The following is an 18,954-nucleotide window of genomic DNA, read 5'->3' on the forward strand; positions in this document are numbered from 1 at the left end:
TGACCTCAACCCCCATCGAACACCTTTGGGATGAATTGGAACGCTGACAACGAGCCAGGTCTAATTTCCCAACATCATATAATATAGCCCGACCTCACTAATGCTCTTGTGGCTTCCAATGGAAGCGAGTTCCAGCAGCAATGTTCCAACATCTAGTGGAAAGCCTTCCCAGAAGAGTGGAGGCTGTTATAGTAGCAATGTTCCAACATCTAGTGGAAAGCCTTCCCAGAAGAGTGGAGGCTGTTATAGCAGCAATGTTCCAACATCTAGTGGAATGCCTTCCCAGAAGAGTGGAGGCTGTTATAGCAGCAATGTTCCAACATCTAGTGGAATGCCTTCCCAGAAGAGTGGAGGCTGTTATAGCAGCAATGTTCCAACATCTAGTGGAAAGCCTTCCCAGAAGAGTGGAGGCTGTTGTAGCAGTGAAGGGGGGACCAACTCCATATTAATGCCCATGATTTTGGAATGAGATGTTTGACGAGCAGGTGTCCACATTGTGTCATGTGGTGTGTGTATACAGAAAGTATTCAGACCCCTTCCCTTCCACATTTTGTTACGTTAATCTTATTCTAAAATGGATTAAACTATACAACAAAAATTCTCATCCATCTACACACAATACCCCATAATGACAAAAAGCGAAGAAAGCTTGTTTAGAAATGTATTTTCCATCATTCTTAAATGGAAGAAGTTTGGAATCACCAAGACTCTTCCTAGGTCTGACCCCCCCTGAGCAAACTGGCCCCCTGAGCAAACTGGCCCCCTGAGCAAACTTCTCATCCCCCTGAGCAAACTACCCCCCCTGAGCAAACTGGTATTTTCCCCCTTAAAGCAAACTGGAATCCCCGAGCAAACTGGTCCCCCCGACCAAACTGGCCCATCCGGCAAACTGGCCCCCCGACCAAACTGGCCCATCCGAGCCAAACTGGCCCCCCTGAGCAAACTGGCCCCCGACCAAACTGGCCCCCGGTCAAACTGGCCCCCTGAGCAAACTGGCCCCCTGAGCAAACTGGCCCCCGGCCAAACTGACCCCCCCGGCCAAACTGACCAATCTGTGACGGACTTTGCTACTGGTCGTAGAAAAAATAACTTCACTGGATTTTGGAATACTAAAATAGATTCTAGAACAGTCAAACCCTTCTTTGTGAGGCATTGGAAAACCTCCCTGGTCTTTGTTGTTGAATCTGTGTTTGAAATTCACTGCTTGATGGAGGGATCCTACAGTGCACAGTGGGGCAAAAAAGTATTTAGTCAGCCACCAATTGTGCAAGTTCTCCCACTTAAAAAGATGAGAGAGGCCTGTAATGTTCATCATAGGTACACTTCAACTATGGCAGACAAAATCACAAAACACAATTCCACTTTGACGTGTGTGTGTGTGTGTGTGTGTGTGTGTGTGTGTGTGTGTGTGTGTGTGTGTGTGTGTGTGTGTGTGTGTGTGTGTGTGTGTGTGTGTGTGTGTGTGTGTGTGTGTGTGTGTGTGTGTGTGTGTGTGTGTGTGTGTGTGTGTGTAGGCCAGTGACCACAAAATCTAAATGTAATCCGTTTTTAATTCGGACTGCAATAACAAAATGTGTAAAAGGTCACTGTAGGGAATCCGGTGCTACTTGGGATGCATCCAAGGTAACTCCCTAGATGTTTTTTGAGTGACATTTCTCTTCCTGTTGTCATCCTACAGGTGTATAACCACAGCGAGGGAAGTGACTCTGAAGAGCCGCCGCATGAACCGACTAACATCTCACGTATAACGGTGGGTCAGTGGAAGACTGAGTCCCAGATGGCATTCTTACCCCTCTCTTTTTTCCCCCTGCTCACTCGCCTCTTTATGTGTTTCTCCCTTTCTCTCTCAGGGTAAATTGAAGAAGCGTACTCAGGGCTGTGGTCAGTGTGCTCCCTGTCAGCGTACAGATTGTGGTAAATGTGTCTACTGCCTGGACAAGCCCAAGAACGGCGGGGCCAACAAAAAGAAACAGAAGTGCAAGTACCGCCGCTGTCTTAATATGGTACATATGGTTCTGGTGTATGGTACATATGGTTCTGGTGTATGGTTATGTATGGTACATATGGTTCTGGTGTATGGTTATGTATGGTACATATGGTTCTGGTGTATGGTACATATGGTTCTGGTGTATGGTTCTGTATGGTACATATTCTGGTGTATGGTTCTGTATGGTACATATGGTTCTGGTGTATGGTACATATGGCTCTGGTGTATGGTTCTTTATGGTACATATGGTTCTGGTGTATGGTTCTTTATGGTACATATGGTTCTGGTGTATGGTTCTTTAGGGTACATATGATTCTGGTGTATGCTTCTGTATGGTACATATGGTTCTGGTGTATGGTTCTGTATGGTACATATGGTTCTGGTGTATGGTTATTTGGGGTACATATGGTACATATGGTTATGGTGTGGTTCTGTATGGTACATATGGTTATGGGGTATAGCTATATATGGTTATATATGGAACATATATGCATTCATGGTACATATGGTTATGTATGGTACATATGGCTCTGGTGTATGGTTATTTAGGGTCCATATGGTTCAGGTGTATGGTTATATATGGTACATATGGCTCTGGTGTATGACTATATGGCACATATGGCTCTGGTGTATGGCTATATATGGTACATATGGCTCTATATGGTACATATGGTCCTGTGTATGGTTCTCAATGGCACATATGGTTCAGTGTATGGTTCTCAATGGTACATATGGTTCTGGTGTATGGTTCTCTATGGTACATATGGTTATGGTGTATGGTTCTCTATGGTACATATGGCTCTGGTGTATGGTTATATATGGTACATATGGTTCTGGTGTATGGTTATATATGGTACATATGGTTCTGGTGTGTGGTTCTGTATGGTACATATGGGTCTGATGTATGGTTATGTATGGTACATATGACTCTATATGGTAGATATGGCTCTGGTGTATGGTTATATATGGTACATATGGTTCTGGTGTATGGTTATATATGGTACATATGGTTCTGGTGTATTGTTCTATATGATTCTGGTGTATTGTTCTACATGGCACATATGGTTCTGGTGTATTGTTCTATATGCTACATATGGTTCTGGTGTATGGATATTTATGGTACATATGGTTCTGGTGTATGGTTCGTTATGGTACATATGGCTCTCCATGGTACATATGGTTCCGGTGTATGGCTATTCATGGCACATACTGTTCTGGTGTACGGCACCCTATGGTACATATGGTTCTTTGTGGTACATGTGGCTATGGTGTATGGTTATTTGTGGTACATAGGGTTATTTGCGGTACCTATGGCTATTTATGGCACATATGGTTCTTTATGGTACATGTAGTTATTTATGGTACATATGGTTCTCTATGGTATATATGGTTCTTTATGGTATATATGGTTCTTTAAGGTACATATGGTTATATATGGTACATATGGTTCTTTACGGTACATATGGTTCTTTATGGTACATGTGGTTATGGTTATGGTACGTGTGGTTCTGGTGTATTTGATATCGTTTATGGTACATGGTTCTATATGGTACAGTTGTAGTTGGAAGTTTACATACACTTTAGCCAAATATATTTAAACTCAGTTTGTCACAATTCCTGACATTTAATCCCAGTAAAAATTCCCTGTATTAGGTCAGTTAGGATCACCACTTTATTTATTATTTAAAAAAAAATGTTTTACCCCCTTTTCTCCCCAATTTCATGGTATCCAATTGTTAGTAGTTACTATCTTGTCTCATCGCGACAACTCCCGTACGGGCTCTTTGTTGGCCTCAAGCCATTTTTCCACAACTTTGGAAGTATGCTTGGGGTCATTGTCCATTTGGAAGACCCATTTGCAACCAAGCTTTAACTTCCTGACTGATGTCTTGAGATGTTGCTTCAATATATCCACATCATTTTCTTGCCTCATGATGCCATCTGATGCCATCTATTTTGTGAAGTGCACCAATCCCTCCTGCAGCAAAGCACCCCCACAACATGATGCTGCCACCCCTGTGCTTCACGGTTGGGATGGTGTTCTACATCTTGCAAGCATCTCCATTTTTCCTCCAAAAATAACGATGGTCATTATGGCCAAACAGTTCTATTTTTGTTTCATCAGACCAGAGGACATTTCTCCAAAAAGTACGATCTTTGTCCCCATGTGCAGTTGCAAACCGTAGTCTGGCTTTTTTATGGCGGTTTTGGAGCAGTGGCTTCTTCCTTGCTCAGCGGCCTTTCAGGTTATGTCAATATAGGACTCGTTTTACTGTGGATATAGATACTTTTGTACCTGTTTCCTCCAGCATCTTCAGAAGGTCCTTTGCTGTTGTTCTGGGATTGATTTGCACTTTTCGCACCAAAGTACGTTCATCTCTATGAGACAGAATGCGTCTCCTTCCTGAGCGGTATGACGGCTGCGTGGTCCCATGGTGTTTATACTTGCGTACTATTGTTTGTACAGATGAACGTGGTACCTTCAGGTGTTTGGAATTTGCTTGTGGAGGTCTACAATTTTTTTTCTGGGGTATTGGCTGATTTCTTTAGATTTACCCATGATGTCAAGCAAAGAGGCACTGAGTTTGAAGGTAGGCCTTGAAATACATCCACAGGTACACCTCCAATTGACTCAAATGATGTCAATTAGCCTATCAGAAGCTTCTAAACCCATGACATAATTTTCTGGAATTTTCCAAGCTGTTTAAAGGCACAGTCAACTTAGTCTATGTAAACTTCTGACCCACTGGAATTGTGATATAATCTGTAAACAATTGTTGGAAAAATGACTTGTGGAATGCACAAAGTAGATGTCCTACTTTGACAAGACATTTGTGGAGTGGTTGAAAAACTGGTTTTAATGACTCCAACCTAAGTGTATGTAAACTTCCGACTTCAACTGTATATGGTTCTTTATGGTACATGGTTATTTTTTGGTTATGGTATGTGGTGGTTAAGAGAATGTGTTTTCAATTTGTTCAATGTTGTTAGTTTATTTCGCTAAATCTTGTGACATTGTTTTTCATAGATTATTTAAATTGTATTACACACACACACACAGACACAAACTCTTAATGCCTCTTATAGACGTTATGCTGTCAGTAGTATGTATGTATTTGTAATTAAAAGCCTTCTCCCTCCAGCCCACCAAAAGGGACTTAATGGGGAGCTACTTTAAGAAGCACCTGACAGAAGACCCAGGTGGCCAGAGTGTTCCCATTGGACTAGGAAGTGTACTTCCAGGAAGTGTTCCTATTTCACCAGGAACTGTAGTAGGACGTGGAGCAGGATATGTACTATTAGGAAGGACACTTTCAAAATGGCGTATGGTAAAACCAGGAAGTGGATCAACAGCTGGGACAGGGAGGGGACGTGGTCGGCCCCCTAAACACTTCACCAAACGGAGGAGACGAGTATGGAGCCAGGTCTCCTCGAGTGATACGACAGAGACGGACGAGACTGAGGAGGAAGAGGAACCAGTCTACACCGTTACCACCCAGTCGTTGGAGCACAGCCCTGGGGGAGGGGGAGAGGATGGAGAAGGATGGGCGGAACTACAGGAGTACGACGACGACGTGCCTGAACAAATACCTCAGGTAAGCTCTGACGGTCTCTGTGGTTGAGTCCCAATAACCTTTCTCCTGAAGTGTGCACTTTCCTTCGTGGATTTGAAAGGAAATGGTCGGTAATATGGACACCCCATAGGCCCATGCCCTACACCTATCTAATCATTTCACATTTTGGGTAGTAGTGAACGAGTGCACACTTCAGGAGGAAGGAGAGCTTATTGGGACACACCCACATATCTTTGTTCTGTCCTTTAACGGGGCACGTTAAATCGGCTTACAAGCCCCATCTGGCCCATGGGCCGCCAGTTAGAGACCTCTGTTGTAGATCAGGGGTTTTCAAACCTCTCGTCGGGGATCCCCAGCCGTTCCATGTGGCCCCAGAGGAGCTCTCTCGGTTGGGCCCCGGAGGGGGGGCTCTTTCGGTTGGGCCCCGGAGGGGGGGCTCTTTCGGTTGGGCCCCGGAGGGGGGGGCTCTCTCGGTTAGGCCCCGGAGGGGGGGCTCTCTCGGTTGGGCCCCGGAGGAGCTCTCTCGGTTGGGCCCCGTAGGGGGCTCTCTCGGTTGGGCCGAGTAGGGGGCTCTCTCGGTTGGGCCGAGTAGGGGGGCTCTCTCGGTTGGGCCCGGGAGGAGCTCTCTCGGTTGGGCCCCGGAGGGGGGCTCTCTCGGTTGGACCCTGGAGGAACTTTTCTTAATCTTGATTTTAAAAAATGTAACTTGTAAATGTGACAGGTGGAATGCACATATAATTAAGACTTGGGAGCATCAGGTCAGGTAATACATTAAATGACATGTGAATCGCTGTGTCCAGTCCAGTGAGCTCAGGCTGCTGTTACATTAGGATCGTTTGAGGAACAAAGGGGAGAACCATTAGCAGTCCAGTGAGCTCAGGCTGCTGTTACATCAGGATCGTTTGAGGAACAAAGGGGAGAACCATTAGCACAGGCAGGTCTGATATTAGGCTTAGCTGTACCATAGCCTCTGCCATAGAAACAAATGGAGCGATGCTTTGTGTCTACGGTTGCACGTTTTTTACAGAAAACCATCTTGTCTCCAACGTTTCATAACTAAACATCTATTTTACTGAAGCTTTGTTTTTTTAAATTTGCGGAACACTCTTAAAGGTGTACACATGTAATTATCATGAGTAAGGAACTATCCAACTATTAAAATAGTTCAAATAACTCCCATTTAATATATATATATATAGATATTTATTTATGTATATATGTATTTATTTATGTATATATTTATTTATTTATATATTTATTTATATATTTATGTATATATTTATATATATATTTATGTATATATTTATTTATGTATATATTTATTTATATATATATTTATGTATATATTTATTTATATATATATTTATGTATATATTTATTATATATATATATATATATATTTATGTATATATTATATATATATATATTTATGTATATATATATTTATGTATATATATATTTATTTATGTATATATTTATTTATTATATATTTATTTATATTTATATATTTATTTATATATTTATTTATATATATATTTATGTATATATTTATTTATGTATATATTTATTTATATATTTATATATATATTTATGTATGTATTTATATATATATTTATGTATATATATATATATTTATATATATATTTTTGAAATTATATTTATTTATATATATATATATATTCATTTCTTTTTTAAATGTCACAAAATGGATGGTTTGCAGTATGGATCAGATGAGATGGAGGTCATTACCTCTAAATGAATTAATAAGGACATTTTAGTTGTGCTGCAGAATTTGTTATCCAGCACAATATGATGTTTGTTTATCTTCCTCTGGTTTTAGATGTCTCCATCCTATATGCCTGTAAACCCCAGTAGTGGTGTATCTGGGTCAGAGGAACCCTACCCCAGCAGCTGTGTTCAGGTAAGGACCAACAACGCATACAAATGTAATGTTGAAGTCGGAAGTTTTACATGCACTTAGGTTGGAGTCATTAAAACTTTTTAACTCCACTAATTTCTTGTTAATTAACACACTATAGTTTTGGCAAGTCGGTTAGGACATCTACTTTATGCATGACACAAGTCATTTGTCTAACAATTGTTTAGAGACAGATTATTTCACTTATAATTCACTGTATCACAATTCCAGTGGGTCAGAAGTGTACATACACTAAGTTGACTGTGCCTTTAAACAGCTTGGAAAATGAAGTCGTGGCTTTTGATAGGCTAATTGAGCTCATTTGAGTCAATTGGAGGTGTATCTGTGGATATATTTCAAGGCCTACATTCAAACTCAGTGCCTCTTTGCTTGACATCATGGGAAAATCAAAAGAAATCAGCCAAGACCTCAGAAAAAAAATGGTAGACCTCCACAAGTCTGGTTCATCCTTGGGAGCAATTTCCAAATGCCTGAAGGTACCACGTTCATCTGTACAATCAATAGTACGCAAGTATAAACACCATTGGACCACGCAGCAGTCATACCGATCAGGAAGGTGACGCGTTCTGTCTCCTAGAGATGAATGTACTTGTGCAAATCAATCCCAGAACAACAGGCTACCCGAAACGTTTGACCCAAGTTAAACAATTTAAAGGCAATGCTACCAAATACTAATTGAGTGTATGTAAACTTCTGACCCACTGGGAATGTGATTAAAGAAATAAAAGCTGAAATAAATCATTTTCTCTACTATTATTCTGACATTTCACATTCTTAAAATAAAGTGGTGATCCTAACTGACCTAAGACAGGGAATTTTTACTCTGATTTAATGTCAGGAATTGTGAAAAACTGAGTTTAAATGTATTTGGCTAAGGTGTATGTAAACTTCCGACTTCAACTGTACGTATGCATCCATACTGTGTGTGTACATACACTGTGCATTTGGAAAGGATTTTGACCCCTTGACCTTTCAAACGTTTTGCTAGGTAACAGCTTTATTCTAAAATGTATTCAATCGTTTTCCCCCCCTCATCAATCTACAGGCAGTACCCCATAATGACATCACAATACCCCATAATGAAATCACATTACCCCATAATGACATCACAATACCCCATAATGACATCACAATACCCCATAATGACATCACAATACCCCATAATGACATCACAATACCCCATAATGACATCACAATACCCCATAATGACAAGGCAAAAATGGGTTAAAAAAACCCTGAAATATCACATTTACATAAGTATCAAATCAAATGTATGAAGGGCTTTATACATATACATCAGCTGATATCTCAAAGTGCTGTACAGAAACCCAGCCTAAAACCCCAAACAGCAAGCAATGCAGGTGTAGAAGCACGGTGGCTAGGAAAAACTCCCTAGAAAGGCCAAAACCTAGGAAGAAACCTAGAGAGGAACCAGGCTATGAGGGGTGGCCAGTCCTCTTCTGGCTGTGCTGGGTGGAGATTATAACAGAACATGGCCAAGATGTTCAAATGTTCATAAATGACCAGCAGGGTTAAATAATAATAATCACAGTGGTTGTAGAGGGTGCAGCAAGTCAGCACCTCAGGAGTAAATGTCAGTTGGCTTTTCATAGCCAATCATTAAGAGTATCTCTACTACTACTGCAGTCTCTAGAGAGTTGAAAACAGCAGGTCTGGGACAGGTAGCACGTCCGGTGAACAGGTCAGGATTCCATAGCTGCAGGCAGAACAGTTGAAACTGGAGCAGCAGCACGGCCAGGTGGACTGGGGACAGCAAGGAGTCATCGTGCCAGGTAGTCCTGAGGCATGGTCCTAGGGTTCAGGCCCTCTGAGAAAGAGAGAATTAGAGAGAGCATACTTAAATTCACACAGGACACCGGATAGGACAGGAGAAGTACTCCAGATATAACAAACTGACCCTAGCCCCCTGACACACAAACTACTACAGCATAAATACTGGAGGCTGAGACAGGAGGGGTCAGGAGACACTGTGGACCCATCCGAGGACACCCCCGGACAGGGCCAAACAGGAAGGATATAACCCCACCCACTTTGCCAAAGCACAGCCCCCACACCACTAGAGGGATATCTTCAACCACCAACTTACCATCCTGAGACAAGGCTGAGTATAGCCCACAAAGATTGCTGCCACGGCACAACCCAAGGGGGGGCGCCAATTATTCAGACCCTTTACTCAGTACTTTGTTGAAGCACCTTTGGCAGCGATTACAGCCTTGAGTCTTCTTGGGTATGACGCTACAAGGTTGGCACACCTACAGTACCAGTCAAATCAAAATCAAATCAAATCAAATGTATTTATATAGCCCTTCGTACATCAGCTGATATCTCAAAGTGCTGTACAGAAACCCAGCCTAAAACAAAAGTTTGGACACACCTATCCATTCCAGGCTTTTTCTTCATTTTTTAAAACTATTTTCTACGTTGTAGAATAATACTGAAGACATTACAACTATGAAATAACACATATGGAATCATGTAATAACCCCAAAAAATTGTTAAACAAATCATAATATATTTTGTATCGGAGATTCTTCAAGGTAGCAACCCTTTTGCCTTGACAGCTTTGCACGTATCCCTAATTGCTCATGTAATTCGCTCTTGATAAGAGCATCTGCTTAAATGTAAATGTAACAACTGCTTGTAGAACAGTTTTTTTTTCCCCCACCTGTGATCGAGAAACTCTCCATCACTCTGTCTTTTAGTTTTGGATGTCATCGTAGGCTATCGCTGGTACTCCATGTAATTCCAGGCAGGGCAGGTCTGATGGAAACGCCAGCAATGGGGATTTAGACAGCCACAAAGCCGAACATTCTGCAGGCCCGCAAGGGCTAAACTTGTTGCGGGCTGTGTTCAAGCTGTCAAGGAAACCCTCGCTAGCTTGATATCGAGTTACCTAGCTGAGCTACCAAGCAGCTCTTCAAACTATTAGTTGACAGGATCCCTGGACAGATGTAGCGGTCCCAGCAACTGAGGTTAACCGTGTCGCTAGTAACCAAACTTCTTTCAATAGAACACTTTTTTTGCAGAGACTTTCAACACAACAAACTCCCTCGTTCCGCGTTCAGCATGCATTACACCAATTTCAATGAACCATAATGCTGAATGTATGCATCTATAGTCTAATTGTATTAAAATCCCTGCCCTATCCCCAGCCCTACCCGCAGAGCTGTTACCAGGGCGACCATGGCAACCTCCAGTTCATCCGGATGAACGGCAACCAAATTACCATCACCCCTGGCCCCAGCCTCGCTTCTCAGGTAGTGAGTCACACACACATCATCATCACCGTATTCACAAATTCTCTAGCTGGTGCTGAATGGGACTTTTCACTGGAAATCTATTACATTGTCCCAGCTTGGTGCGTAAAACCAAGCTAGTCCATCAATTTCTAGTAAAACCAAGCTAGTCCGTTGATTTAGTAAAACCAAGCTAGTCCATACATTTTTAGTAAAACCAAGCTAGTCCATCAATTTTAGTAAAACCAAGCTAGTCCATCAATTTTAGTAAAACCAAGCTAGTCCATCAATTTCTAGTAAAACCAAGCTAGTCCGTTGATTTAGTAAAACCAAGCTAGTCCGTTGATTTAGTAAAACCAAGCTAGTCCATCAATTTCTAGTAAAACCAAGCTAGTCCGTTGATTTAGTAAAACCAAGCTAGTCCATACATTTTAGTAAAACCAGCTGATCAATGTTTTTTATTTTATTTGTAATGCTCTCCTACTCGATTTCTCCCAAGGCCTCCGCAGTCCTGGAGCCTGCAGTTGAACCCCCGTCAGTTAACTACATGACATCTGAACCAACAGCTGTGCAGCAACTAGGTCCACCTCTGCACCAGCCCCTTACTGAGCCCTCGTCACCGTACAGTATGAGCAGGACAGAGACGGCCCCACTGGACTATACCGAGGAGGAACAGCTAGTAGAGCTGTACGCCGAGATACCTCGAACCGTCATCCACCTCGGACCACCTGACCTGCCAGAGGTCACGGGGTCAAAGGTCATGCCTGGGTTGACCACCGAGGTCATCCATGATGTCACTCTTGATGATGTCACTCCAGAGGTGAGCTGTCCGTCAGTCCCTCTCTTTTAATCTCTCTCCCTTAGAGTAAAAAACAATCTAGCATGGACATGATTGGATTGGTTATCTGTACAGGGCAAACTAAATTAACCTCGGATCAAGTGTTTGGGAGTATTTTGACATGTGTATTTAACCCAGTTTTTGATCTCTCCTCACATTCATCTCTGTCATTACTTTCACTCCTCCCTCTACCCCCACCGTCCCTCTAGATCACAGAGACCTTCAGTCTGGCCGACGGCAGCGAGTCCTGTCATGACGAGAGGGAGGCAGCTCTGTTTGGGTTCCTGAGGGCCCTGCGCCGCACGGTGCTACCAGCCCACTGGGTAGGGGTCATGGCCAGGGGACCTCTAATACAACTCCTCCAGTGTTCTAAACTCTCTACCATGGCTGACACAGTTCTCCAGATCCAACCTGGCTTCTGCTTCCAGGTAGGGAAAAGAGACTTCCAGGTAGAGGGAAAAGAGACTTCTAGGTAGGGGGAAAGAGACTTCTAGGTAGGGGGGAAAGAGACTTCTAGGTAGGGGGAAAGAGACTTCTAGGTAGGGGGAAATGAGACTTCCAGGTAGGGGGAAAAGAGACTTCCAGGTAGGGGGAAAAGAGACTTCTAGGTAGGGGGAAAAGAGACTTCTAGGTAGGGGGAAAAGAGACTTCTAGGTAGGGGGAAAAGAGACTTCCAGGTAGGGGGAAAAGAGACTTCCAGGTAGGGGGATAAAAGAGACTTCCAGGTAGGGGGATAAAAGAGACTTCCAGGTAGGGGGATAAAAGAGACTTCCAGGTAGGGGGATAAAAGAGACTTCCAGGTAGGGGGAAAAGAGACTTCCAGGTAGGGGGGAAAAGAGACTTCCAGGTAGGGGGATAAAAGAGACTTCCAGGTAGGGGGAAAAGAGACTTCCAGGTAGGGGGAAAAGAGACTTCCAGGTAGGGGGAAAAGAGACTTCCAGGTAGGGGGGAAAAGAGACTTCCAGGTAGGGGAGGAAAAGAGACTTCCAGGTAGGGGGAAAAGAGACTTCCAGGTAGGGGGGAAAGAGACTTCCAGGTAGGGGGAAAGAGACTTCCAGGTAGGGGGAAAGAGACTTCCAGGTAGGGGGAAAGAGACTTCCAGGTAGGGGGATAAAAGAGACTTCCAGGTGGGGGGATAAAAGAGACTTCCAGGTAGGGGGATAAAAGAGACTTCCAGGTAGGGGGATAAAAGAGACTTCCAGGTAGGGGGAAGAGACTTCCAGGTAGGGGAGGAAAAGAGACTTCCAGGTAAGGGGGAAAGAGACTTCCAGGTAGGGGGAAAGAGACTTCCAGGTAGGGGGGGGGGAAAGAGACTTCCAGGTAGGGGGAAAGAGACTTCCAGGTAAGGGGGAAAGAGACTTCCAGGTAGGGGGAAAGAGACTTCCAGGTAGGGGGGGAAAGAGACTTCCAGGTAGGGGGGAAAGAGACTTCCAGGTAGGGGGGGAAAGAGACTTCCAGGTAGGGGGAAAGAGACTTCCAGGTAAGGGGGAAAGAGACTTCCAGGTAGGGGGGAAAGAGACTTCCAGGTAGGGGGAAAGAGACTTCCAGGTAGGGGGGAAAGAGACTTCCAGGTAGGGGGAAAGAGACTTCCAGGTAAGGGGGAAAGAGACTTCCAGGTAGGGGGAAAGAGACTTCCAGGTAAGGGGGAAAGAGACTTCCAGGTAGGGGGAAAGAGACTTCCAGGTAGGGGGAAAGAGACTTCCAGGTAGGGGGAAAGAGACTTCCAGGTAGGGGGAAAGAGACTTCCAGGTAGGGGGAAAGAGACTTCCAGGTAGGGGGAAAGAGACTTCCAGGTAGGGGGGAAAGAGACTTCCAGGTAGGGGGAAAGAGACTTCCAGGTAGGGGGAAAAGAGACTTCCAGGTAGGGGGATAAAAGAGACTTCCAGGTAGGGGGATAAAAGAGACTTCCAGGTAGGGGGGATAAAAGAGACTTCCAGGTAGGGGGGGAAAGAGACTTCCAGGTAGGGGGGGGAAAGAGACTTCCAGGTAGGGGGAAAGAGACTTCCAGGTAGGGGGAAAGAGACTTCCAGGTAGGGGGAAAGAGACTTCCAGGTAGGGGGATAAAAGAGACTTCCAGGTAGGGGGGATAAAAGAGACTTCCAGGTAGGGGGATAAAGAGACTTCCAGGTAGGGGGATAAAAGAGACTTCCAGGTAGGGGGAAAGAGACTTCCAGGTAGGGGGAAAGAGACTTCCAGGTAGGGGGAAAGAGACTTCCAGGTAGGGGGAAGAGACTTCCAGGTAGGGGGAAAGAGACTTCCAGGTAGGGAAAGTTCGATTCAACTTAGCCCGTGTTCCAGATGGCACCCTAATTCCTTATAATTAATGCACTACTTTTGACAACTCCTTTTGGTCTCGTTACTGATGAAGGCTTTAGGGCAGAAACGCCATCCATAACTGTGACACCTCCTTTCTTTTGTATCAGTCTGTTTTTCCTTTTGGGCTGACGGCACCCAACGCCTCTCCTCCTAAGTATTTTACAACTTAATGGTAGAATGGGTCCTCGCAAGTTTTCAAGTGTCTGTTTACAGAAAACTGAAGCATGGATTACAGTTTGTCCAGGCCCCATTCAGTACTTTTCAGGGTGAGGAACCATCTAACATTGTTGTAAAATACTGAACTTCCCCCCTTTTTTAAGCTTGTGAACTACTGAAGGAGGAGTTGAGCTTGTTGTTGTGCATCGTCTTCAACCAGGTGACGGTACAGGGCCAGCCCCTGCTGCTGACCCACCCCCTGTATGAGGTCCACCCTCCCCGCCTCGGAACCATCACCCAGCTGGTGACTCTGCTGCTGGATCTGGAGACCCTGATGGTCTGCCCCGGCTTCCCCGTCAGGTTGCCCGCCCTGGGGGACAGGGGCATGGAGGTGAGAGCCAGAAAGACTCCTGCCCTATGGGTCGATCTCCTGTTTCTGTAGTGAGACAGCTTGATGTACCAGGACACCCCCTGGACAGGACACTAGTCTATCTCCTGTTTCTGTAGTGAGACCGCTTGATGTACCAGGACACCCCCTGGACAGGACACTAGTCTATCTCCTGTTTCTGTTGTGAGGCAGCTTGATGTACCAGGACAGGACACTAGTCTATCTCCTGTTTCTGCAGTGAGACAGCTTGATGTACCAGGACACCCCCTGGACAGGACACTAGTCTATCTCCTGTTTCTGTAGTGAGACCGCTTGATGTACCAGGACACCCCCTGGACAGGACACTAGTCTATCTCCTGTTTCTGTAGTGAGACAGCTTGATGTACCAGGACACCCCCTGGACAGGACACTAGTCTATCTCCTGTTTCTGTAGTGAGACCGCTTGATGTACCAGGACACCCCCTGGACAGGACACTAGTCCTACTAGTCCATCATCATCACTAGTACTCATTCATATATCCTTATGTACATATTCTTTATCCCCTTACACTGTGTATAAGACAGTAGTTTTTTTGGAATTGTTAGTTAGATTACTTGCTCGTTATTACTGCATTGTCGGAACTAGAAGCACAAGCATTTCGCTACACTCGCATTAACATCTGCTAACCATGTGTATGTGACAAATAAAATTTGATTTGATTTAGTGAGTATATCTCCTGTTTCTGTAGTGAGACAGCTTGATGTACCAGGACAGGACACTAGTCTTTCTCCTGTTTCTGCAGTGAGACAGCTTGATGTACCAGGACACCCCCTGGACAGGACACTAGTCTATCTCTCTGGCCCTTACCCCTAATCCAGCTCCTTAATGCTGAGTGGCACAGGTCCCAGTTTGATAACCTTTTTCCAATACATTCAATATTTAAGAACTGCAAATGCACTCCAAACTATATCTTCAGGTGTTTGTAAAAGCAGACTAAAGTCTCTAGAATGCATCTTTTAACATGTCATTGTGCAATACCTTTTATTTTATTTTTTACAATGTCCCGTTTTACCGGTAGGTGATGGAGCCGGTTCTTTGTGTGAGGGCGGCCATCTGTGAACTGCTGGTCCCTCTGGAGGAGGAGAGGTGTGAGAGGTGTCGAGACAACATCGTGGAGGAGGACCTGGAACTTATAGAGGAGGAGGACCTGGAACTTATAGAGGAGGAGGACCTGGAACTTATAGAGGAGGAGGACCTGGAATTTGAGCTGGAGTTGGGGGAGGATGGGTGGGTGTAACAGGGTTGGAGGGTGTGACTGGAGTAGGTTTGAACCCCCGGGACAAGACTGTGTTAGCCTGCTGAGCTAAATCCTAAACTTGTGTTAGCCCACCAAGCCATAACTCTAGGCAGGTTTACTTGTTATGCAAGTGTGGTTCACGGAACCAACTAAATACAGGGACCCAAGACCAGGTTGCTCATCATACCAGCTCGGTTCACTGTACAGGACTTTGTTTTTGGAGAACCAGGACGTGGATTGGTGCGCCTCCAACCAACGCAGAAGTGCCTGCGTGTGATTGACATTTCAATTTGGTGCTTTTAGAAATAGAATGGCTAGAAAATCATTCTATTCGTTGTATTTCTATGACTAGAATTTTGACTTTACTTATGGACATGACTGAAAAATGTCTTCCAACACATCACTGGTAGTTTACCATTAGATCAGGCTGTTTTTTACTTCTGCATTTGACACTTAATGCTGTTCGGCATTAAAACGAATGAAAGTTCTCAACACGGGGCAACTGGGATATCAACATGACTACTTGTCTTTGGTTTCTGGACCAGCTGTGTGTTTTAAAAAAAAAAAACATTTGTTTATCAGTCATCACTGTATTTCATAGACTACGTAACACGCACGCAGACTAGTAGCAATGTGTGTATGGAAGATTGGCTGCTTAACGTTAATTTATGATCTAGTAACGTTATACATACCTTTTTTTGTGAAGTGTTCTACATTGTAGAATAATAGTGAAGACATCAAATCAATGAAATTACACATATGGAGTCATGTAGTAACCAAAAAACTGTTTAACAAATCAAAATGTGTTTAATGTTTGAGATTCGTCAAAGTCGCCGCCCTCTGCCTTGATGACAGCTTTGTACGCAGATCACCCCTACCTTTTCACAACACAACTGATTGGCTAAAACGCATTAAGAAGGAAATAAATTCCACAAATTAACTTTTAACAAAGCACACCTGTTAATTGAAATGCATTCCAGGTGACTACCTCATCAAGCTGGTTGAGAGAATGCCAAGAGTGTGCAAAGCTGTCATCAAGGCCAATGGTGGCTACTTTGAAGAATATAAAATATATTTTAATTTGTTTAACATGTTTTTGGTTACTACATGATTCCATATGTGTTCATTTCATAGTTTTGATGTCTTAACTATTATTCTACGATGTAGAATTTTTACAAAATAAAGAAAAACCCTTTGAATGAGTAGGTGTGTCCAAGCTTTTGACTGGTACTGTATCAATGTGTGTATGGAAGAATGTCTGCTTAACGTTGGGACTACATACTCTGTTCATATAAAAAAAGAGTTCATAATGGAACTTCTGATATCTTCCTGTTGCAGGAACATTTTTTTTGCGCATTTTAAGAATGGAGCTAGCTAGTTTGTTCGTCTTTTCAAGAACTGTGAACTGCCACAGTGACGTTACAAAGTAGAAGTAGTAGGCTGCTTTTATCCCTTTTCAGGGTAACTTTCACATTAACGACAGCATTATACTTGCTTTTCTGGTTCAAAGTTCAGTTATTTTAATATTTCTGGTTCAATTTTCAGAGTTCTATTATTTCTGGTTCTATTTTCAGAGTTCTATTATTTCTGGTTCTATTTTCAGAGTTCTATTATTTCTGGTTCTATGTGAATTCAAATGCATTTTTTTTTATACATTTAAAAAAAACAACATTTTACAGAACTAGACCATCACTATCTACTCTCCCCAGCTGACTGAACAAAGTGCTCACAGGCTGGCTTACCATTGCTCCCAATCTTTCCCGAGACAGTTGTAGTGTTGGAATGAAGGTCTGTGTCGGTAATAAATGTTTTGATTATGTCAATACACTGGACTGGATAATCAGTGAGAAGTGAGACATTGATCAGAATCTGTTGCAAATGTAACGGGGTTCACCTTTTTTATGTTCACGTGTAACTGTTCTCTTGGCTTTGTTTAAAAAAAATTTTTTTTAAATGTTTTCAAAGATTTTATGTGTTGTTCACGGGAACAACATGGTCCATACAAGGACCACTTGTCTTTTTTATAAATTTGAATTTTATTTGACCTTTTATTTGACTAGGCAATTCAGTTAGGAACAAATTCTTATTTTTAATGACGGCCTGGGAACAGTGGGTTTAACTGCCTGTTCAGGGGCAGAACGGCAGATTTGTACCTTGTCGGCTCGGGGATTTGAACTTGCAACCTTTCGGTTACTAGTCCAACGCTCTAACCACTAGGTAGAATTGAAGGTAATGGTCTGTGGAGATGCTCCAGGAACCTACTGTATCCTACTGGGAATGTCAGTTTGTTATGGTAAAGAAGTACTGGTTTATTTTTTATGGTGTCAGTATTTGTATCAAAACTTGTCAAAGTATTAAACTTGAACTTTTTATGGTTGTTGATCTCTCTGCTTTCCCCGTCATGATCTCTCTCCTTTCCCCGTCATGATCTCTCTCCTTTCCCCGTCATGATCTCTCTCCTTTCCCCGTCATGATCTCTCTGCTTTCCCCGTCATGATCTCTCTGCTTTCCCCGTCATGATCTCTCTGCTTTCCCCGTCATGATCTCTCTGCTTTCCCCCCATGATCTCTCTGCTTTCCCCGTCATGATCTCTCTGCTTTCCCTGTCATGATCTCTCTGCTTTCCCTGTCATGATCTCTCTCCTTTCCCCGACATGATCTCTCTGCTTTCCCCCGACATGATCTCTCTGCTTTCCCCTTCATGATCTCTGCTTTCCCCAAAGACTAGTAGTCATTTAGGCTGTGTTTACACAAACAGACCAATTCTAATCTTCTGTCCAATTATTGGTCTTTTGACCAATCAGATCTTTTGCCAATAATTGTGCAAAAAGATCAGCATTGGGCTTGCCGGTGTAAAAATATCTTTAGATTCTGTGTGAAAGAGTGCTTGGTAGACTTTGTACACACAGTAGACTGGCTGCAACCAACTGCATGTTGAGGCTGTTCCTCAGCCTCCCCTGTAGTGCTCGTCTCGGCCACCAGATGGCGCCGTCGTCTCTTCTTAGCCAATGGAGCAGTGAACCGTTTGACTGAGCACATTGAAAAGCAGTCTGACAGGTTGGTGATGTTCAGTGCCTCAAGGTTCTTCACGCCATCAGTTACTTCTTATGTTCTCTGTTAACAAAAAATGTAAATCAATTTCATCTCAATGTGGTGATTTTGACAAATTTGTTTAAAAAAATACGTTATTTCCCGATCTGTTAAAAATGTTAGTCCTGTTGA

General features: G+C 43.3%; 1 protein-coding gene across 6 annotated transcripts in view; it reads left to right on the plus strand.

Moving 5' to 3' along the window:
- The window catches only part of mbd1a (methyl-CpG binding domain protein 1a), a 44,948-nt gene extending 28,619 nt beyond the window's left edge, over positions 1–16,329 (plus strand). For all 6 annotated transcript variants that reach the window (XM_042299843.1, XM_042299841.1, XM_042299844.1 and 3 more), the window contains 9 exons: positions 1,679–1,750; positions 1,851–2,003; positions 5,131–5,583; positions 7,403–7,483; positions 10,675–10,779; positions 11,258–11,578; positions 11,806–12,024; positions 14,289–14,459; positions 15,515–16,329. In XM_042299843.1, the coding sequence (XP_042155777.1) occupies positions 1,679–1,750; positions 1,851–2,003; positions 5,131–5,583; positions 7,403–7,483; positions 10,675–10,779; positions 11,258–11,578; positions 11,806–12,024; positions 14,289–14,459; positions 15,515–15,733 (1,794 nt within the window). In that variant the 3' untranslated portion in view covers positions 15,734–16,329. The remainder of the gene's footprint in view (positions 1–1,678; positions 1,751–1,850; positions 2,004–5,130; positions 5,584–7,402; positions 7,484–10,674; positions 10,780–11,257; positions 11,579–11,805; positions 12,025–14,288; positions 14,460–15,514) is intronic.
- Positions 16,330–18,954: the final 2,625 nt, after the last annotated feature.

This window comes from Oncorhynchus tshawytscha, linkage group LG16 (assembly GCF_018296145.1).
Source record: "Oncorhynchus tshawytscha isolate Ot180627B linkage group LG16, Otsh_v2.0, whole genome shotgun sequence".
In the NCBI taxonomy this organism is placed as follows: Eukaryota; Metazoa; Chordata; class Actinopteri; order Salmoniformes; family Salmonidae; genus Oncorhynchus; species Oncorhynchus tshawytscha.